The sequence below is a fragment of the Mustelus asterias genome, chromosome 6 (genome assembly GCF_964213995.1).
Source record: "Mustelus asterias chromosome 6, sMusAst1.hap1.1, whole genome shotgun sequence".
In the NCBI taxonomy this organism is placed as follows: Eukaryota; Metazoa; Chordata; class Chondrichthyes; order Carcharhiniformes; family Triakidae; genus Mustelus; species Mustelus asterias.
In genome coordinates, this window is record NC_135806.1 from 62,478,765 (window position 1) to 62,499,220 (window position 20,456).

At 38.3% G+C, this 20,456-nt stretch overlaps 1 protein-coding gene across 1 annotated transcript in view; it reads left to right on the plus strand.

Annotated features, from left to right (window-relative positions):
* The first annotated feature begins 2,928 nt into the window (after positions 1 to 2,928).
* ptch1 (patched 1) overlaps positions 2,929 to 20,456 on the plus strand; it is a 76,717-nt gene continuing 59,189 nt past the window's right edge. The window contains exons 1-2 of the mRNA XM_078214409.1: positions 2,929 to 3,439; positions 4,601 to 4,793. Coding sequence (XP_078070535.1) covers positions 3,272 to 3,439; positions 4,601 to 4,793 — 361 coding nt within the window. The 5' untranslated portion in view covers positions 2,929 to 3,271. The remainder of the gene's footprint in view (positions 3,440 to 4,600; positions 4,794 to 20,456) is intronic.

A 20,456-nucleotide genomic window follows, 5' to 3' on the forward strand; every position in this document is an offset into this window, starting at 1 on the left:
TATTTTAAGTAGAACAACAATTTATAATAAATTGGAGGAAAAATCATCATTGTAGCTTAAACATTTTGTCAAAACGGGTCTCTGAACACGTTTGTTTCACCACAAAACAGATTTGCACACCTTTAAGTATATATGTAAATAGGTGCGTGAAAATGAAGTTCTCCGCAGCTACTGATTAACAACGCCCCCTTTCAGATAGTTTTGTAATGTTAAGGTAGCAAATACATTTTTCATTCAGGTCAGTGTCATAATATCAGATTCAATCAATAAGAATTTTCTCGTTAATCGTATAAAGCTTTAAATCGACAAAGGTTTAATGATACAATCACCAAGAATGACTTTCCTTGACAGTTCAGATATAGAAGACATATTTTGTATATAGATTAAAATTCACAGACAAAAATGACCCAATTAACATGATAGTGTTCCTTTAACATTTCGTGGTACTATTATATGTGGAAAATTATCAATTAAGAAGCGTGGATTTTTACCCAAATTACGTTTATCTCTTGAAATTTAATATTATTCTTTTCTCGTGTTTCATCTGTGATGGCTTTATTTAAAAATATTTATTATAGACAGAATACCAAGACCCCTAACACACACATACACACATTCAGAGAATGTAGGATACATTTTGAACAGGAACAGCTATCTTGGTAGTAAATGCTAATTCAGAATTTGGATTGCATTTCGACCAATTCATCAAGCTTCAAAGTGGTTCATTGCAGTACCTATTCCGGTCTCTAAGGGGCATAGTATAAAATGCATTTTGGGGGACAGGTACAGTCATAAAATGCATTCACCAGATGGGTATGGTTAACGATATTGTATTGCATTACAGTTAACGTATTGACCAGAAATGTATGTGTCTGTTTGCATGTCATACATTCATAATTGGGACCTTATTTGCTTTCACTGTCCTAATACCAACAGAAATACTAATCCATGAAGATACTGTGTTGACCACATATCTGTAGGGTTCATGTAAGTACAGTCGAACCAAATTGAAATAAATAATGATTAAATAATAATTCTCAGATACTAAACAATTCATGTATATATTGAATAAATTAAGTCAGTAAAAAGTGATGGAATGTTTAGTTGTTTGTAGTAGTAGTCAACGAGCTTTCCATTTACTCAATAATGAAATCCAATTGTGCTAAGAATTAAGATGAAATAAAAATGCGAAAACATCTGTGGCTATGATGGAATCGATTTATCCTCAATATTGGAATAAATGATGCTTTATTATGCAAAGTATGGTCAATTACTGAGAATTGGTACTTCTTTCTTGAATTGATAAATCGCGACTTCTGCGGTTATGTTAAATTTCTCCTTTGGTATTGAAGTAATATGACCCTATTTCCGTTTGATCTCATATGAAAAGGTTGAAAAGGCTGAATAAACAATTCCGTATGTCCACCCGGCCCATCCTCTGCCTTGCCCACATGCTCATGTTTCAGCTCTTGCATTCCATGTGATTGCTGGTCCCTGTGATTCTGAACTATTATTCCAATTGAAACTTGAATTTGTTATAACATACTGCAGCGTCACGTTACAGTATTGCGCTCGATAAAATAACACATCTCAACGAGCCCAGCTCAAGGCCTTGAAACACTATCTAATTGTGGCATTGAATGAAAGGAGGGCTGCAAAGGAAATAAAGTTCCTGCTTAGGTTCAAACTTCCACCAGGAGCACTGGTAAACGGGACAGTATTGGCTAACGGCGAATGGGTAGCCCTCTTCGGGCTTGTCTCTAAAGCACCTTAACAATATGAAGGTGAAAGCAAAATACAGCGGATGCTGGAATCTGAAACAAATACAGAAAGTGCTGGAAAATCTCAGCAGGTGAAGGTGAAATTCGATTTATCAGGTTTCCTTCCCCAGCCAGCCACCTCCTTTTCCTTCTAGAAATTAACAGAAGTTTGTTAATTAGCCATGCAAATCACATTGATTCTGATGGAGTTTGACAGGACTACTGAGCTTTTTGTTTTCTTCCTGTGTTACTCCTGTCATTCAGTCATTCCCACATTGTTGCAGCGCGTCGCCCTGGGTACGCCGGTCACATGACCTCCAGTGAAACTCCCCTATCTCAATGAATAAAATGAAAATGTGTGTGTGTGGTTTGTGTGGGGGCGGCCGGGAGGCATGTGGGAGATTTCTATGATTAAAAATTGATGATAACCTTATTTGTATCCAAAATGCACCCTATCCCGTGATTTAACAAATAAATAAGTTTGTTTTTCTCCAGTCTGATAATATTCCCTTTTACTCGGGGCGATTCGCCCCCCCACAAAAAAAGTTTATTTTGTTCTTCATTTAATGTGTGGATCGAGAAAGAGCAGCTATTGAGATTTCGAGTGAATGCAAAAAGCTGACACTTCCCCACTGCACGATGCAGGCACTGTCATTATTTGTGCAAGCTGGCGATTCAACGGGGAGACCTCCCAGCATTTGTTACAACTTGGGGCCAAGATGCCGCTAAAGGGTTTTCTCTAAACCAGAGCAAAGTGCCTCCAAAAGTTCAATCTCCTCGCGAGAATCGGCCCGCTGTGTAATCTGCAGAAACCCCCGAGGTGCCCGCTGAAGAAATATAATCCCAGGATCATATCTTTGTACATTAACTCTTGTTTTAAACCGAGTGCGTGCAAAAGAAGGGAGAGGGAGACGGGAGTGGAGAGCTATGATTTCTTTCAGGCGAACCGCGGCTCCCCTGAAGTGGGCATGGATGCATTCACAGCCTGGGTGGTCTCTCTACTTTGGTGAGCTGTTGCTAAGCAGCTAATAATAGTCGTGTTTGCTGAGTAATTTCTGCCTTCCTCGGCCAATCAGAGCCAAGCAATACAAGCCTTCTCCCAGCCATCTGACGGCCCTGGAGGCGGGTTTTTGCTTTCCTTCCCCCCTAAATGGAGAGAGAGGCTTTTTTTCTATTGAATCAAGGCTCACAGAGTTCCAGGGCCTGGTGCATAGAATGGTTCAAGCGAGTGATCGGTGCGGGTAAACTCCCCAGTCTCTGGAAGAAGGTGAACGTTTTCAAGCTTCGCTCTCCGGGTCTCTCTTAAAAGCGCACCGTTCCCGTGAATGTAGAAGATCGCCGGGATCCCCCAGATCGCGAAATGTGGGAATGGAAGGCGCAAACTTTGACTCGCCATCGCTCCGAGGAGTATGAAGTTTGCCAGACAGCGTCTACTTTGCTGAGGATTAAAGTGGCCGTTTGGTGGGAGCTAAGACGGTGTGTGATTATCCTAGCCCAGTCGCATCCACAACATGGCCTCGGCTGTTAACACTGCGGAGCGCCGAAGGACAGAGGAGGACCATGTTCAGCAAAACAGGAGGAGGAGAAGGAGAAACCTGCGGCATCCGACAGCGGTTTTAGATTATCTGGAACGGCCGAGCTATTGCGATGCTGCCTTTGCGCTGGATCAGATCTCAAAGGTGCATTTCCAGTTTGTAAAAATCCTTCCTTTTTCTTCCTTTTTGCACACCCTTTTGTGTTCCCTATTATTATCCGAAAGCGAGATAGTGGGAGCTGGACGCCGCCGGACCATTGCTTTTTACCCGTGTTATCAAGCAATTCTCTTAAAATGAGTGAAAGTTTGAAGCAAGGGTAAACAAAGCTTAGCTCTCGGAACGGTGCTTCCAGAGCTGCTGCAAGTATTAGTAGCAGGGGAACATCGGGCACACTTGGAGATGTGTGTGTGTGTGTGGGATTTCATGTCTCTTAACACGCCATTTTTCCAGATAAATACATTAAACCGAAGAGGATCCCGGATTATCTATTGTTTTAAGAAAGCACGAGAGGCAGTAAAGATCCTGGCTGCGTGTTTAAGGTTTAAAGTAAACAAAAAGCGAAGCATTCTTTGAGCGATGGTATCTGTTGAGAGTAGGGTTCTAAGCTGAAATCCATGTGGCTGCCCTCTTCCGTTCGCAAATATTGTCGTAAGTCTCAGATGGCTGCTGCACTTCCTAATTCAGATCACAGCGTCCTGATACTGCTATGGAAATGAATTACTCCAGCTTATGATGTTTCAGCAGAGCAACCACGTGGATGTACTATTTGCTACTATGTATTCCATTAGATGTTGACCCAATAAATGTGGTTGTTACATTGAACATGCTAGTTGGGAAAACTTAACATGTTGATCCTCTTTTGGTGTTTAACCCCCCCCCCAAAAAAAAAATATGCATTTTGTTGTCATCTTAATTCATTTGCTGAGAAATGTAGCTTTGATACCACGAATCTGTTTGCAACATCTGTATTTCACTCCCCGCAGTATCCTGTCACCACTGTCGGTAGATTTGCAATGATACCCCACTCAGACAGATGATGTGACAGTCGCTGTGGTGACCAGCCGTCATCTTTAGTAACATAATACCTTTACCCTCAATGTGTTTTGAACACAAAAGAGTTGCCGAATGTTGCAAGTTTGGGTAAACACCTTGCGATATGAAAGGTTCATTTTCTGACTGAAATACTTCTCACTGTGACTGGCGGTGGGCTATCAGAAGGAGTGCTGTCTCTTTAAGGACGCGCGATTGTCCGCTGAGTTCCCCTCAGTTCCTTAAAGTCTCTCATTCTGGTCTTTTATTTTCTAGGGAAAGGCTACTGGAAGGAAAGCACCGCTGTGGCTTCGAGCTAAGTTTCAGAAACTGTTGTTTAAACTGGGCTGTTACATTCAAAAGAACTGTGGAAAGTTCTTCGTTGTGGGCCTGCTGATATTTGGGGCTTTCGCAGTGGGATTAAGGGCTGCTAATCTAGAAACCGATGTCGAGGAGCTGTGGGTGGAAGGTAAGAGGAGACTTTCTGGCCATTTTCTTTCAGCTTTAAAACAAATAATAAATGTGATATTAGACGGGGGGTGGGCGGGGGGGAGATGAAGAAACATCGTCCCAGAGTGGGATTGTTTATTGTATGGCTGTTTTGGCCAAGAGCCAAGGGAAAGTTACAAAGAAGTTGCTGTAATCCATAATGATGAATTTCTACGTTTGTGCAAAACTTGCTGGAACCTGGTGTTAGGGGTGATGATAGTGATTTGTGGCATATTGTTCAGGAGAGGCGGATGAGGTCTTAAAAAGTGTTTTTTTTTGGTTTAAAAGAGTGCAGCTTGTCAAAGCCGCCATTTTGTGAGTGCCCCCAGCAGCAGAATGTGATCAGTGCAGCTCTCTGTGAGAGAGAGAGAGAGAGTGTGTGTGTGTGTGGTCCTGTTTTGGACAGCTTTCAACTTTCAAAAAAAACATTTGTCTCAGGAAAAAAGTGAAGTCGTACAGACTGGAACGCATGTTTGCAAAGTAGATTAATGTAACCTAGCGGGTGGTGACGTATGTTTAATATAATTGCAGTTAGTATTGCATTAAAAAACAAGTTTTCTATAAGTCGTGTTTTTTTTCTTCTGTGGGAGGAAACTTAAGTTCAATTAAGAAAGATTTTGTGAGCTTTGATCTACATTCTAGTGGTCAAAAACAATGGGACAAAAATGGTGAATTGTTAATTGATGCATGAGTAGTTCACGATCTGAAATGCATTTAGTGAGCTTTTAGCACTGCAAATGAACAGTTTTTATTGTTTGGGAGGGAGAAGTGAAAACATTGTTGTCTCAAATGTTTCTCACAGTACTTTTTTACTAATTAAAAGTGGATTGTGAAACTTGTGCAGCGGAAGATACTTTTCTTTAAACTGTTATTCTAATATATATATCAAATGAAACTTTCATTTGTGAAAGTTTTTGTTTCTTATTTATATTGATAAAGTCTCATGAAAGTCAGTAAATGCCACTTTATGAACTAAAGTTTCAACATGTTATTTTTATGAGTAATCCTCTTATGGTTTTATTTTCATTTGTTCAAAGTTTTTATTGCTACCAGTAGCTGTGATTTTTTTTTCCAAATGATTTTTGTCTTCTCATTTGCTTCACATATTGCCTTTGTCCCTCTGTCTTTCCTCCTCCTCCCCAAATGGCTGACAGCAGCAGGAATCTTATGTAGCTGTGTGTGTTCTCAGTAGAGTGTGTAACGCTTTGGTCACGAACATGGGCTCTGCACAAATAAACCAAATGAGCAGCAGTTGCATATTTCTGTGGTTAAATGTATAAACAGAAGGGAGTGCAGAGTGAGGAACTGAGAGAGAAGTTGTGGGGGGGCATGGGGTTCTGTATGGGGGGGACCAGTTTTCTTGGTTTGCGAAAATTGACATCATAAATGATGGAGTTGAGAGGGGAATCATCATAAATAATGGGTTGAGGGGGGATCATTGTGAACAACAGTTTCACAACCTTTATGTTCAGTCCATCAATTTTCAATCAAAAATTTTTGGAGCATTTTAGTGTAAATTTAATTTGACCTATTGCAGAAAAGTATTGCTTTCATACTCCACACATCACTAGCTACTGATGGAATCCAGTAAATATACCTTGCTGATGAGAATGTGCTGAGTTTCACATTAAAATTGTATCTAAAATTGATGATACAAAATCATTTTAGTTAACTTGTTGTTTTGATAATTTGTTGAAAGGACATGTAGCTATTTCTATAGTTATTGGATTTTCATAATTCATTGCAGTTGGGTGTGCGTGCATTTTTGCATATTGAAAAATGTGTACAGTATCTGTCCCATATGAATGAAGATGATGTTTACCAAATCTGGTCTTCAAAAGGTTCATATCTAAAGGACTGAGCTCACTAAATACAAAAGGATTCTGTACATTTGCAGTTTTCTTCCAATGACTCTTATAATGTGGATACCCCAGAAGTTAATAAATTATACTTCATAACATACCACTGTGTCTTTCTACAAGGACATGGATTTAAATGTTATACAAATTTATAGCCAAAATATTTAAATTGTTTATAATAATGTACTTTTGGAACAGTGTTACAAGTTGCATAATCTTAATTTAGTCACTTAGCTTTTTGTACCTCCTTTATTATTTACCACTTCAATTTGTGAATTCTCCATTTTTTTGCTCCACAGTTTATTCACCAGCAGGTAAATTTGAGCAGTATGGAATGGTTACCAGCCAACTGTTCACTTCTAGCCATGATTGGCAGGTGCTCCCTAGGAGAAACTTGAATGTAGATATAATTTGTTACTAAAATTGATATGGTTATAGGCTTCTTGAGAGTTTTCAGACATAATTTTCTCTTGAAATTGGCTTTCCTATCAGTCAATTGATAAGAATAATGGGGCACTACTTTATCATCACTAAATTTATATACAGTGCCTGGCACTGTTGGTATCTTTCAGAACAAACTACCACTTATTCAGATCATGTATCCAATTGAAGTAGTTGATGCCAACTGCCTTGTTAATAAACAAAAGGACCTAAAATATTGTTCCGTGTTTGGTTAAAACAACAACGTTCAAAGTCTTCTAGGAAAAGGACCTCACTGTTCAGATCAGATGTATTTCCTGTACTGTGCCATAGGATACTAAGCCATACCATACCTGTTGGCATTGAACCGGATGCATTCAGTGGAAATTAATATATTTCCTTCTGGAAAAAAAATCTAATTGATTACAAATATAACATCCTAAAAGAAGATCTTAAACTGGAGTCTTTCTCACCTTGTAGAGTCAACATAATCAATAGATTTTGAAGTTTCTCTGCATTTATTGACAATTACTATTTATTCCTGTTATTGTATATTTACCAAGTATTTCAGCAATGAAAGCTTTTTTTGATGACTAGTATTCTGAGTTAAATAAATGATCTAATTAGTTGAATACTCACTATTTATGAAAAGCTTAACACTTACAATAAGTTAAACGATTTAAATTATAAAGTGCAAAACACCTGGGAGCAGGTTAAGAACAAAAGAAAGAGTAAAATCAGGTGGGGGGGGGGCTTCACCCATTGAGGCCATTTCTTCCACAGACCATATATAATCTATTGTATTTTAAGTGTTTTCCTCTCCACCCTATTTTGTTTTCTGCCTACATACTCCTTGATATCCAAAGGCTTTTAAGCATTCACACCCAGTACAAACAAGGTCTTTGCCTATTAGAGTTCTAAATTCCTCCTGTGCACAAAATTGTGGCACCATGATATAAACTAACATTTAGTTTCCTCTTGAGACATTTTGGTTTTTTTAAATTTTAAAGATGTTCTTTACAGAGCTTCCCAGTCCATGTGGTAAAATACATAGGAACATAGCAGTTAGGAGCAGGAGTAGACCATTCAGCCCTTTGATCTTGCTGCACCATTTAATAAGATCATGGCCATGATCTTGGTGTTTCTCAACTCCCCTTTGACATCTGCCCCCATAATCCTTGACTCCCTGGTCTATCAAAAATCTCTCTAATGCCGCCTTGAATAAATTCAATGACCCAGCCGCCACTTCTTCTTTCTGGGAAAGAGAGTTCCACCATACTAACGACACTTTGAGAGAAATAATTCCTCCACATCTCCATCTTATGGTGGTCTCTTGTGCTTGAACTGTGCCCTTTGGTTCTAATCTACCCCACAAATGGAAACATCCTCCCAATATCTACCCTATCAAATCTACCATCAGGATCTTGTATGGTTCAATAAGATCACCTCTCGTTCTTCTAAACTCTTATGGATATAGGTCCAACCAATCCAATCCTTCTTTATATAATAAGACCCTCATTCCAGTAATGAGTTGAATGAACCTTCTCTGAACTGCTTCTAACCAAACCATACACATAAGAAATAGGAGGAGAAGTAGGCAATTTAGCCCCTCAAGCCTGCTTCGCCATTTAGTATGATCGCAGCTGATCTCATTTCGGCCTCAACTCCACTTTCCTGCATATTCACCATAGTCCTTCAAACCCTTACTAATTAAAAATCTGTCCACCTCGTCCTTAAATTTACTCAATGTGCCAGCATTCCCCATGCTTTGTGATACTGAATTCCACAGACTCACAACCCTTTGAGAGAAGTAATTTCTGCACATCACTGTTTTAAATTTGCCACCTCTTATCCTAAAACTATGACCTCTTGTTCTAAATTGCCCTACAAGAGGAAATATACTCTCTGCGTTTACTTTGTCAATCCCCTTTATCATCTTGCACACCTCAATTAGATCTGTTCTCATTCTTCTAAACTCCAGGGAGTATAGGTCTAAGCTGCCCAATTTCTCTTTATAAGACAAACCCCTCCTCTCTGAAATCAAAATACACAGTATTTGAAATATGCCCTGTGCAGTTGCAGTAAAATGTACCCATTTTTATATTCAATTCCTCTTGCAATAAGTGCAAATGTTCCATTTGCCTTCCTAATCACTTGCTGTACCTGCATACTAACATTTTGTGATTCATGTATCAGGCCACACAGATCTCTCTGTACCACTGAGTTCTGCAATCTCTCTCCATTTAGATATTATACTGCTTTTCTATTCTGCCAAAGTGGCAAGTTCACATTTTCCCACATTATACTCCATCTGACAAAATTTTGCCCACCCACTTAACCTGCCTACATGTCCCTTTGCAGACTCTCATCCTCCTCTTGACAACTTAGTTTCCTATCTATCCTGGTGTCATTGACAACTTTTGATACCATACGTTTGGTCCCTTCATCTAAATCATTGACGGAGATCGTAAATAGTTGAGGCCCCAGCACTGATCCTATAATTTTCACTTGTCACAGTTTGCCAACCTGAAAAAACCCATTATCCCTGGTCTCTGCTTCCTGTTTATTAACTGAATCTTTATCCATGCTAATATGTTACTCCTTACACCCTGTAATTTTATGTTGTGTAGTAACCTTTGATGTGGCACTTTATCAGATGCTTCTGGAAGTCCAAGTACACCACATCTACAGGTTCACCTTGACCATCTTGCTTGCACTTTTTCAAAAAAACTTTAATAACTTAGTTAAACATGGTTTCCCTTTCACAAACTCATGACGACTCTACACAATCAAATTATAATTTCCTAAATATCCTGCTATGAGCTCCTTCTTAATGGATGCTAGCAATTTCCTAAGGCAGATGTTAGGCTAACTAGCTTGTAATTGCTTGCTGTCTTCCTTTTTTGAATAAATTAGGTATTTTACAATCTACTGGGACCCTTCCAGAATCTAAAGAATTTTGGAAGGTTATAACCAATGCATCTACTAACCCTGCAGCCACTTCTTTTAAGACCCTAGGATGCAGGCCATCTGGTCCTGGAGACTTGTTAGCCTTAGGTCTAAAAGCTTTCTTAGCACCTTTTCCTTAGTGACGATGATTGTTTTAAGTTGATAATTGATTTTCAAGTATCTTTGGGAAGTTTTCTAAGTCTTCTATAGTAAAAACAGACACAAAATACCTATTGAATGCCTCTCCAATTTCCTTGTTTTCATTATCAGTTCCACAAACGCATTCTCAAGGGGACCAACACCAGCTTTAATTGCTATTTTCCTATTAAAAAATTTGTAGCAACTCTTATATGCTTTTAAATAAGTAGCTTGCTTTCCGCCATTCTCTTCTTTCTCTTTTTAGTTGTTCTTTGTTGATTCTTAAAAACTGACCTAACATCTGACCACTAATCTTTGCAGATTTGTATGGTTTTTTTTTCAATTTGATACTATCCTTTAACTTCCTTATTCAGTCATGAATAATGCATCATTCTCAAAGAGTCTTTTTCATTGGGATATATCTTTGCTGAAAGTTATAAAATATCTCCTTAAAAATCTGCCATTGCATTTCTACTGTCCTACATTCTAACCTAGCTTCCCAATTCACTTTTGCTAGATCTGCATTCATACACTTATAATTATCTTTATTTAGGTTTATAACACTAGTCTTAGACTCACACTAAACTGAACATGAAATTCTATCATGTTATGATCACTATTGCTAGAGACTCCTTTACAATGAGGTTATTGATTAATCCTGACTTATTGCTCATTACTAAGTCCAAAATACATCGACAGAACAAAAATAAATCAATCCACCACTACTAAAAATGGAAGTATGGCAATTCAAAATTAAAAGCAGAGTAACATTGGTAATTAACTCGCAGATTATGCAACTACCATTTATTATGCAAAATAAACTTTGATCTGGATTATAATTGTGGCAGTACAGTCAGTATTTACAAAGTTGGAATTCAGTTCCACATGACCATTTACCAGTGTGCAATGAACATCAATGCTTCCTATAACATACCTTAAGAAGTACTGTTACAGTAGCATATAAACTTAAGATAACACAATTGTTTGAAAATTCCTTTCTTTGCTGAAATGTTTTATGCCAGTTTATGCACTTACTGTCAAAAATACTGGGATAGGCTCTCATTCACTAGTTTGGTTTGGACTTGAATTGAGTTCTCCCAGACAGTATAAATAAGCTGTCCAGGCCATAATGAACTTGAGCGTTCACATTGTGTAGTGTAACTGAATCTTTTGATCTCCTCCGTGTCTACATACTCTTGCATCCTTCAATTGTTGTGCTCCCCACTTCGAGTGTTCATATGAACATATGAATTAGGAGCAGGAGTAGGCCACTTGGTCCCTCGAGCCTGCTTCTCCATTCAAATAAGATCATGGTTGATCTGATTGTAACCTCAATTCCATATTCTTGCCTATCCTGAACCTTATACCCCTTTGCTTATCAAGAACCAATCTACCTCTGTCTTAAAAATATTCAAAGACTCTGTTTCCACTGCCTTTTGAGGAAGAGCGTTCCAAAGTTCCATATGATCTGTACAAGGTTTAATAATTTATTTGGAATATTACTCAAGTTCCACTAGTAAATTTTAATACTCAGCTAAAACGGTCGATATGATTCCATATTTAACCTAAATAATATCATCATTTGACATCAATAGTATAATTGTGTACATGTATTACAGTCTTCAGCTACATTCTCAAATGCTTATTCCTTTTGATTGAGATTTCTGACTCCCAATAAACTACAGTTTGATTTATGTAAAAGATACTACAGATGTTGTTATTGCAGTATTCTATTGAATGATCCACTGTTGCACAGTTGCTGCTTGAAACATATTTTCTCCATGTTGTTCCACAAGAATGCACAGCTCACACAAGGATGAGTATTGCATTATTGACTGCTGTTGCAATCTCAAAGGTACATTGTCTGTACTTCCAGTTATACAAGAGTGACCTCAAGCCAAAGCTCCCTTGGCCCAGATAATCTTCAATTGAGGTAATGGCTAACACTTCAGTAAACCTTCAATGACAGACATTCTAAAAATGGAATCCTAGCCATATGAAATACTAGTTTTTTTAAAATGAGAATGAACAATGTTCTTTAAAAACTTGTTCACCACTTTGGTCGCTACTGAAACAAACAATATAACTTTTGAAAAATGACTCATAATCCATACCATTAGAACTCTGAAGGTTTTGTCTATTTTATTGACTTATTTTGTTAGAGATTGGGTTACTGCTTCACCCTCTTTGGGCCTGGCTAATCAAGTAGTCCATTTTGTTATTTTATATATTCATTCTGGTTTAAGCCATGCTTTAAATTTGGATTATATACAATACATGGTGCAGGAATGACCATTCAGCCCAACCGATCCATGTCAGAGTTTATGTCCTACTGGTGCCTTGTCCCATTTTTCCTCCGTATAAATGTATCATAACCCTCTATTCCTTTCTCCCTCTTATACTTGTCAAGCTTCGCGATAAATACATATATAATGTTTGCTTCAACTTGTCTGCAAGAATCAGTTCCAAATTCTCATCATTCTTGGGTAAATAAATTTCATCTGAATTCCCTATTTGTTCCTGATTTAGTCATTTCTACTTACACAACCACTACTTTTCTCTTGAAAGTTTGAATGAGATTCATTTTTGTTTGTTTTCAACACACCGGTAACAATTCTACAGCTGTACTTACCTGGTCATTCATTGCCAAGATGTCCCAAAATGTATTAATAATTTATAGTCTTGAATTCAATATTAAAATAGCTCTTTTATTATCTTTTTGATGTTGGTAAATGTGGATGTGTCTTCCACTAAATTACAGTCATGTCATGTGTGTTCTGCCCAAAGGCAGGACCTTGGCTCATTGTCTGCTGATGCTTCATTCTGAGCTGTTTCCTTGTCTGTTTATGTCAGTGGTGGTCTCAGGAGCAGGATGAGGAGCAGGTCCAAAGCATACCCCAGTCAGGACAGGAATCAAACCCAGAGGTGCTATTATGAATCACATGTTGGCCACCTAGCCAACTGAGATAACCAGACTCCCTTAAGTTATAGTGTAACATCTAATCTCTTGTGCTGCAAAGGACATTATCACATCAAACTATTCACTCATTGAAGATCTCTTCCACCACTGTAAATCTGTAAACTGGACACCTTAAACATGTCGAATAACTTGTGTTACATTGGTATTAATATATTATTCCAACATTCAGGTCAATGGAGCACCATTTGAGTCTGGCAGAAATGCCAATTATGTATTTTTAAAATAATTTTTTCCCTTAATATTGTGCTGTAATCAAGTATCACACATTGCCTAACATGCATTTTATAAAAAGCATCTTCTCTTGACTCATACAAAGCTCTCCTTACTGCATTGGACAATATAGGACAACATGTGGGTAAAGCACTTGTAGATTGTAAGATTTATTTTACAAGGCTCTGACTCTCAAATGTAAAACAAAAAGCTTGTATGTTGGACCGGTATTTAAACTGTATATATCTGTGCTTGAAGACTAAAATAAGACAGCTTCCAGATGTATGAACTGAGTGATCCATTTGTTTAGATTATGCTCCACAGCTGATGCCTAGATTAGTGCTGGCTGGACGAAGCTATGGGAGATTTGTCTGGTTTCCACGATGCCATGTTTATATTTCATTTGGATTCCTCCTTCAAAGCTGACCTCCCTGTGACCTGCTGATAGGCTATGTCCACTAGGATACTGGCTTCATCTGGGCTGCAACTGATCTCAATTGAAAAATTCAGATTCAGATTTTTTTTTCTGTTCTGTTTTTATTGTCCTGCTTTGAGATTAATTTTGTCCAAATAATTTTGACCTTATTCTGAGATGTTGCTGGTGGAAGTTGGAGGTAACTGGTTAATTATATCTTGTTGCACTTTGGAAATGTATTATATCAAGACTGGATTACTATATATGTAGATCAAGATGTGCAGTTCTCTTGCATTTATTATTTAATTAGCTTAAAAAGTAGTTTAGTGCCATTGTTGATGGAAATGAGGACAAAGTGGTTGATGTTATCAGTATCTTTAGTGATAAATTTCCAAATAAAAGTATTACAAAAGGGAAAGGAAATAAATGGCTAGTGTAGAGGTTTTAAAATAGTATAGCTAAAAGGCTTTTGGCCCAAGGCTAAGGGATCCTGCCCAAAAATGCCATATGTATTACACAATCATGCACTGCAATGTAAACAGAATACTGTGCCATGGAAGCAGGGTGGTCTAAACCTCCATCCCTCTTTCCTCCCCCTCCCCCAGTTAAAAAATCTTCTGTGCTGTGAAATGACCACAGTAGTTGTAGTGTTATTTCTGTTTTGGCTGCTGAGCCAGGTTTTGGAACAAAACTGACAGTGAACATTTGAATTATTATAGACTCTGCACTGCCAAAGAACTGCAACTGAATTCAAAATCCGGTAGAATCTGGGTCAGATCCAATTGTCTCATTGTTTTTCAACAGCTTAATATACATATAAAATATATATCCACGTTTATATTTGCCAACTTTAGTAACATAATGTATTTCTCTCTTTCTATATATACATATGTTACATAATTTCTGCCAATGGTACAGCCCAATTTTACCATCATTGCCTTTGATGTAGTGTCCTTTTAAATAAAAGTGAATTCAATTTGAAATGTAAATGTCTTTAAATTGCATCTAAAGATACAATATTTATATAATTTATACTTTGACAAACTCTGAAGGTGTTTGATAATTAAGTAGCTCAAAATATTGTGCAAAACTTTTTCTTTCAAATTAGAAGGCAGTCTTTTCCCTGAGCATTCTGGAGGTGGTTGTTGCACAGTATCTTTCAGCAGTCCAAGATGATTTTATTGTTAATTAGTAATTCATTTATTCTCTGTGAAATACTGGAGGAGGAGATTTTTTTTCTGTGACTTTTATCTAACTAGTTTTATTGTTTTAATACCTGCTGTAAAGAGAACCAATGCGCTTCATTCTGGAGATCTTGGGAAGAAATGGGTGGATCTAGTAGTTTTTCTTTTTTTTTAAAGCTACTGTTTCACATGGCTTGCAAAAGATATCTCTTTTTTTTGTTTCCCACACCAATTGATTTATCATTTTGCTTGCAAGCAGACTTAGAATGTTAGGGCAGGAACACACTCACTTTTTTCTCGTAACTTTTTTGTTGCAGGCCGAAACCAGTTGACTTGAATAAATTTTTCTGCAGTCTGAATGAAGCCAGCAACGTGGAAAAATCTTGCCATTCAGGGTTGTCTGAATGTACATTTCAGCCACACAGTAAGCTGTATTTGTAGGCAGTGGACTGCTAAATACAACCATTTTTCGCAGCGGAGAGTTAGACAGGTGATTAGCATAATTAGCACAGACCAAGCTATACATATGGAAATGCTAAGTGTGTAAATGCCAGCTGCGGTGTAAAATTTATGTCAGGGGGTCGACAGGGCTGTGTGAAAGTATTGTGTTACAGCTGCAGGTCAAAGCCTCCATTCCTTACCCCCTTTCTTTTGATAGTGAATGCGCTAAACAGAAGAGAGGAGAGAAAGAACGGGAAAGAGAAGAGAAGAAGGAATATAACAGATAAGGCTTTGATAAAACATCATGATTGCTCTAAAAGTTTCTATTTTCTTTGGTGGGTTTGTTTTTATTCTTTTTCCCACCTTCAGTGCATCTGTGTATTTGTTGACTTTAACCGTTTCTTGTCATAATTTCCATACAATGTTGCACCCATTTTAGTTTCTGAAATTTGTGAAATACGTTTGAAAGGAAGCATCTGTTTTGGTTTGCAGTGAAATATAACAACCACTGAGACAGATGTAAGTGTATTTTTGTGTAAAATGTTCCTTCCATGTGCATAAATATCAATTTGGTAGCAAAACTGAATGAGAGCCTACTGTAGCATGAGATGTGATCTTTTGGAAGATAAAAGTCTAGATTCCTTTAGTTTTTTTCAGATAGGTTATTAAATGTATTTCTAAAGTTCCTTCTTATTTCCTGACAGGGAAAAAAAGCACTAGGGGGATATATTTGAATGAGCACATAAGTTTCATTTTCTATAAATTGTTCATTCGGTTTTTGGTTGTGTACCTATTTTGTGATAGACTTGTGGTGTCAGTAGTGGAGTATAGTTAACATCACACTGACCCTGTGATGAAACTTCCTTGTGTCTGCAGGGGGTCCTTATGAGTCGGCCCCTAATCCAGCTAATCCTAGTCGCAACAAAATCATGAAAGTGGCCCCCAGTGATGTGTGTTTCCCTGCACAGATGCAGAAGGAAAAGTGTTGGTTATAAATCACTCTGAAATGATGTTCCATACAGACTGGGGAGCTTGTGTGAAGCTGGGGGCGGCCATTGTGTTTGCCCCATGTGGCCTACAGTGGAAAACCAATGAAAAGAGACTTTGTTGCCTAGAGGTGAGACCTGCTCAGAACTGATCAGTGATGTCAGCTTTACAGAATGTGGATAAGAGGAGTGGGGGTCAGTGTGACGCAACAAAAGTGAACATAGTGACATGAGATTTCAGCTTTTATCAGAGTGTAAGACACAAGTTTTTTTGTAATAAGACTAGTCAAGTAGATGTTAGAGTTTTTTTATACTTTGGAACTCAAATTTATTTCCTTTAATTTCATGAGTATTATGTGTTGCAACGTAAATTTATTTTTACAAGAGGATAGCCAAAAGTTAATTTTGCATGGTTTTACAATTATGAATATTTACAGTTCAAGTTTACATTCAACAAAATTGTAATTTTCAGTTCTATATGCCTTTTTTTTATTCGTCACAGAATGTGGGCATCGCAGATCCCTAATTACCCGCAGGAAGGTGGTGGTGAGCTACTTTGTTGAACTGCTGCAGTCTATTTGATGTAGGAACACCCACAATGCTGTTAGGCAGGGAGTTCTAGGACTTTGCCCCAGCGACAGTGAAGGAATGGCGACATATTTCCAAATCAGGGTGGTGTGTGACTTGGAGGGCAATTTGCAGATGGTGGTCATGCTCCCATGCATCTGCTGCCCTTGTTCTAGGTGGTACAGGTCATGGGTTTGGAAGGTGCTGTCGAAGGAGCCTTGGTGAGTTACTATGATGCACCGTGTAGATGGTACACAGTACTGCCACTGTGAGTAGTAAAGGGATTCAGTGTTGCTGGAAGGGGTGCCAATCAAGCAGGCTGCTTTGTCCTGGATGGCATCAAGCTTCTTCAGAGTTATTAGAGTTCATCCAGGCAAGTGGAGAGTATTCCATCAACTCCTAGGGTGGTAGCCTTGGGTGATCAGGAGGTGTGTTACTCTGCAGAATTCCCAGCCTCTGACCTGCTCTTGTAGCCACAGTATTTAAATGGCTGGTCCAGTTCAGTTTCTATGAATGGTAACCACCAATATGTTGATAATGGGGGAATTCAATGATGGTAATGCCATTGAATTTCGAGGGAAGATGTTTGGATTCTCTCTTGTTGGAGATGACATTGCCTGGCGCTTTTGTGGCGTGAATGCTATTTGCCACTTATTAGCCCAAGCTTGCTGCGATGCACAATCATGCAGACCAACTATCAAGTCTGATCTGTAACTGCCTGTTAACTGATCCAGTTAATCAAGCACTGCAGTTATTCTCCAAACCAGCCGTTAGGATGGAACAAAAATCAGCCCAAGGTTCTTGCTTATAATCAGAAATGTTGCTGGAAAATAAACATGTCTAAAGAATGGCTGAAGGTGGAATCAGTTCAGCTATGCATTCGTGCTGAATAGTCTGATAACACTTACTTACGCGTGATATCAGAGGCTTCTAGTATCAATGGAATGGTACCCCAGCGTGATTTGTCTCCTTCAGGAGAGAACACTGAAACAGCATTTATTTTTAAGTCACTGAGCTACAAATCTTAATCTTGCTTTTGGTGAGAGTGGTACCGATTCATACATGATAGTGTAGTGAACCTGATCAAATTTTTTGTAAAGATAGTAAAATGTGATTTTGTTCATTTTCACTTTATCTTGATGGAAGAGTGCCGGGTTTCAAATTTACCCAAACTGTGCTCCTAGGGTGGAGGTCAGGCATGACAACCCGAGGTAGGACATTTTCCATGACCCAGGGATGCTAGAACTCCAATCTGAATCTTGTCTGTTGATAATGCAGCCGGCCTGGTTTTTCCATCCATTCCAAGTATCAGAGCAGCTGAGGAGAGGAACTTCCAACCACTGAGGGCAAGCTGGACATGGAATGTGTACAGGTCACTCAGTGGTACATTTGGGGTTCACCAGGAGTCCAAGCTTGGTTCCAGCCCAGAATCCCTGTTGGAAATCCCATAGCATGATGGGCATCAGACCGCTGTACCTTTTATAAATAGTTTATTTTGAAGACTGTCAATGACTGACCATTTATTTTCACCAAGCCTCCTCTGGTAAACTATGTGCATCATGACAAAGGCATCCATAAATTGAATACAAATCAATTATCTAATCTTTATCTTGGAAATTTTTAACAGGGTTAGAAGTGAGGATCACCAGTTCCCACTCTGCGAAAGCCTACTTTGACAAAGCAGGTCTAAGGATTTTTGGGTCTATTTTGATTAGTTATGACATTAACACTATTAAGAATCTGGTTTCCTGTATAAGTTAATCATAATGCCTCTGTTATTAATATTGAAGTAGACTGGGTTAGCAGGAGATACTATCTATTAAACATTTATCTTCCCATGGCCAATTTGGATGGGAGATTTTATCACCTATTCATCTCCTGTGGTTAGGCTGGCATGGTGGGTGGTTTGACCACCAACAGTGCTGTTGTTGGCCAGACAACAGGAGTGACTCAGTGGGGATTAATTTTCTGATTTTTCTTTTCCATATGAGGTCTATAACCAGTTTCTTCCAATCAATATAGCTGAGATTGGAAATTCATTCTAGTGAACATTCTCTTTTTAAAATGGCTTCTGTGAACTTGGGTAACAGAAACCATATTGATTTTGTACAAAAGAAATTCAGTGTAAATAGTTGACAGAGCAGAAATGTTCCAAATGAAAAAAAAATACAGATTGTTGGCAAATAAAACCATACTTTAATGAAAAAGGAGCTTTCCTGGTTGTTTCTAGCAGAACAATCACAATTCTTGGATGAGGCATGGGGACTCTGCAGGCAGTGACATGATTTGAGTTTCACTCACTGGGAAATGTTGTTCTGATCTGATCATGCTCAGCGGAGAGTATACATAGTGAAAACTTTGCATTGTGCAGGACTTTAGAACTCCTAAGACTTCATGGCATTGGTAAATAATTTCAGTAAACCATACCAATCCATAATTTTTTCAATCAATTAATAAGTGAAACTTCTGAGGCCTTGCTGCAATATATATGTCTGTATTTCCTAATTTAATGATAACATTTACAGACATCTGATTTCAAGATCCTATCCTTCACTTACGATTTCATGAAGTAAAATACATCTTGCATAATTTGTGTATTTACATAGTTTCCTTGAACACTGATTATTACCTAAATAAAAGAGGCCTTTCGTCTTGCATTCATTAGGACAATTGGCAAGAGTTCCAAATGTAAAGGGAACAATAATTTATACTGCATGAGAAGAGAGTGCTGGACACTGATTGGTAGAAGCATTGCCATGGAGAATGAACCAGTTAACCGATGACTGACAGTTAACTGCCAAAACCAGGCAGGTTGACTTTAATTGGTCAAGGCATTGCCCTGGGGAATGAACCGGAGGCTGGCTGTCACCCACTTTGTTTAGTTGAAAAAGACGCAATGTGTGTACGTGTTCTTTCTGTCTGCAAAGGATAGGGTCCTGTGTATTAATATATGTAGCTTCTATAACATGCTAAGTGAGCCACACTGTAAACCCGACTGATAATCTTAAATTGGTTGACAGTCTAAATCCTTAGCAATATACTTGAAAATATATCAAGCAATATTTTCAGCAATGTATCAAGATACTTTATTACACAAATATTGACTGGGGTTAAGACAGTAGCAGTAAGTTAACTGTTGACCTGAGTGTTCCTGAATGTGAGGAAAATGTCATCATTAGGTTGAAATATCTCTCTGTGATATTATTAACACAATAATTAAAGGGAAAATATTTCTAGCCTCTTGACTTTAGCTTTGGGTGGATATCACGGGTGCATCACCAAAATTATTCCTATTTTGGCCCAAACTAAAAATCTACCCTGTGGCGTACCATGATCATACATATACAGCTTGGCTTGAACTTCCATACTATGTCATTGAAAAGCTGAACGTAGATGAATTAGAGGAAGGAGCTAAGAGTTGATCCTGGCAGGTTTCCCAATGTGACAGCGTGGGGCTGAGAAGGGAAGCCATTGATAGTCTGGTAACAATTGGG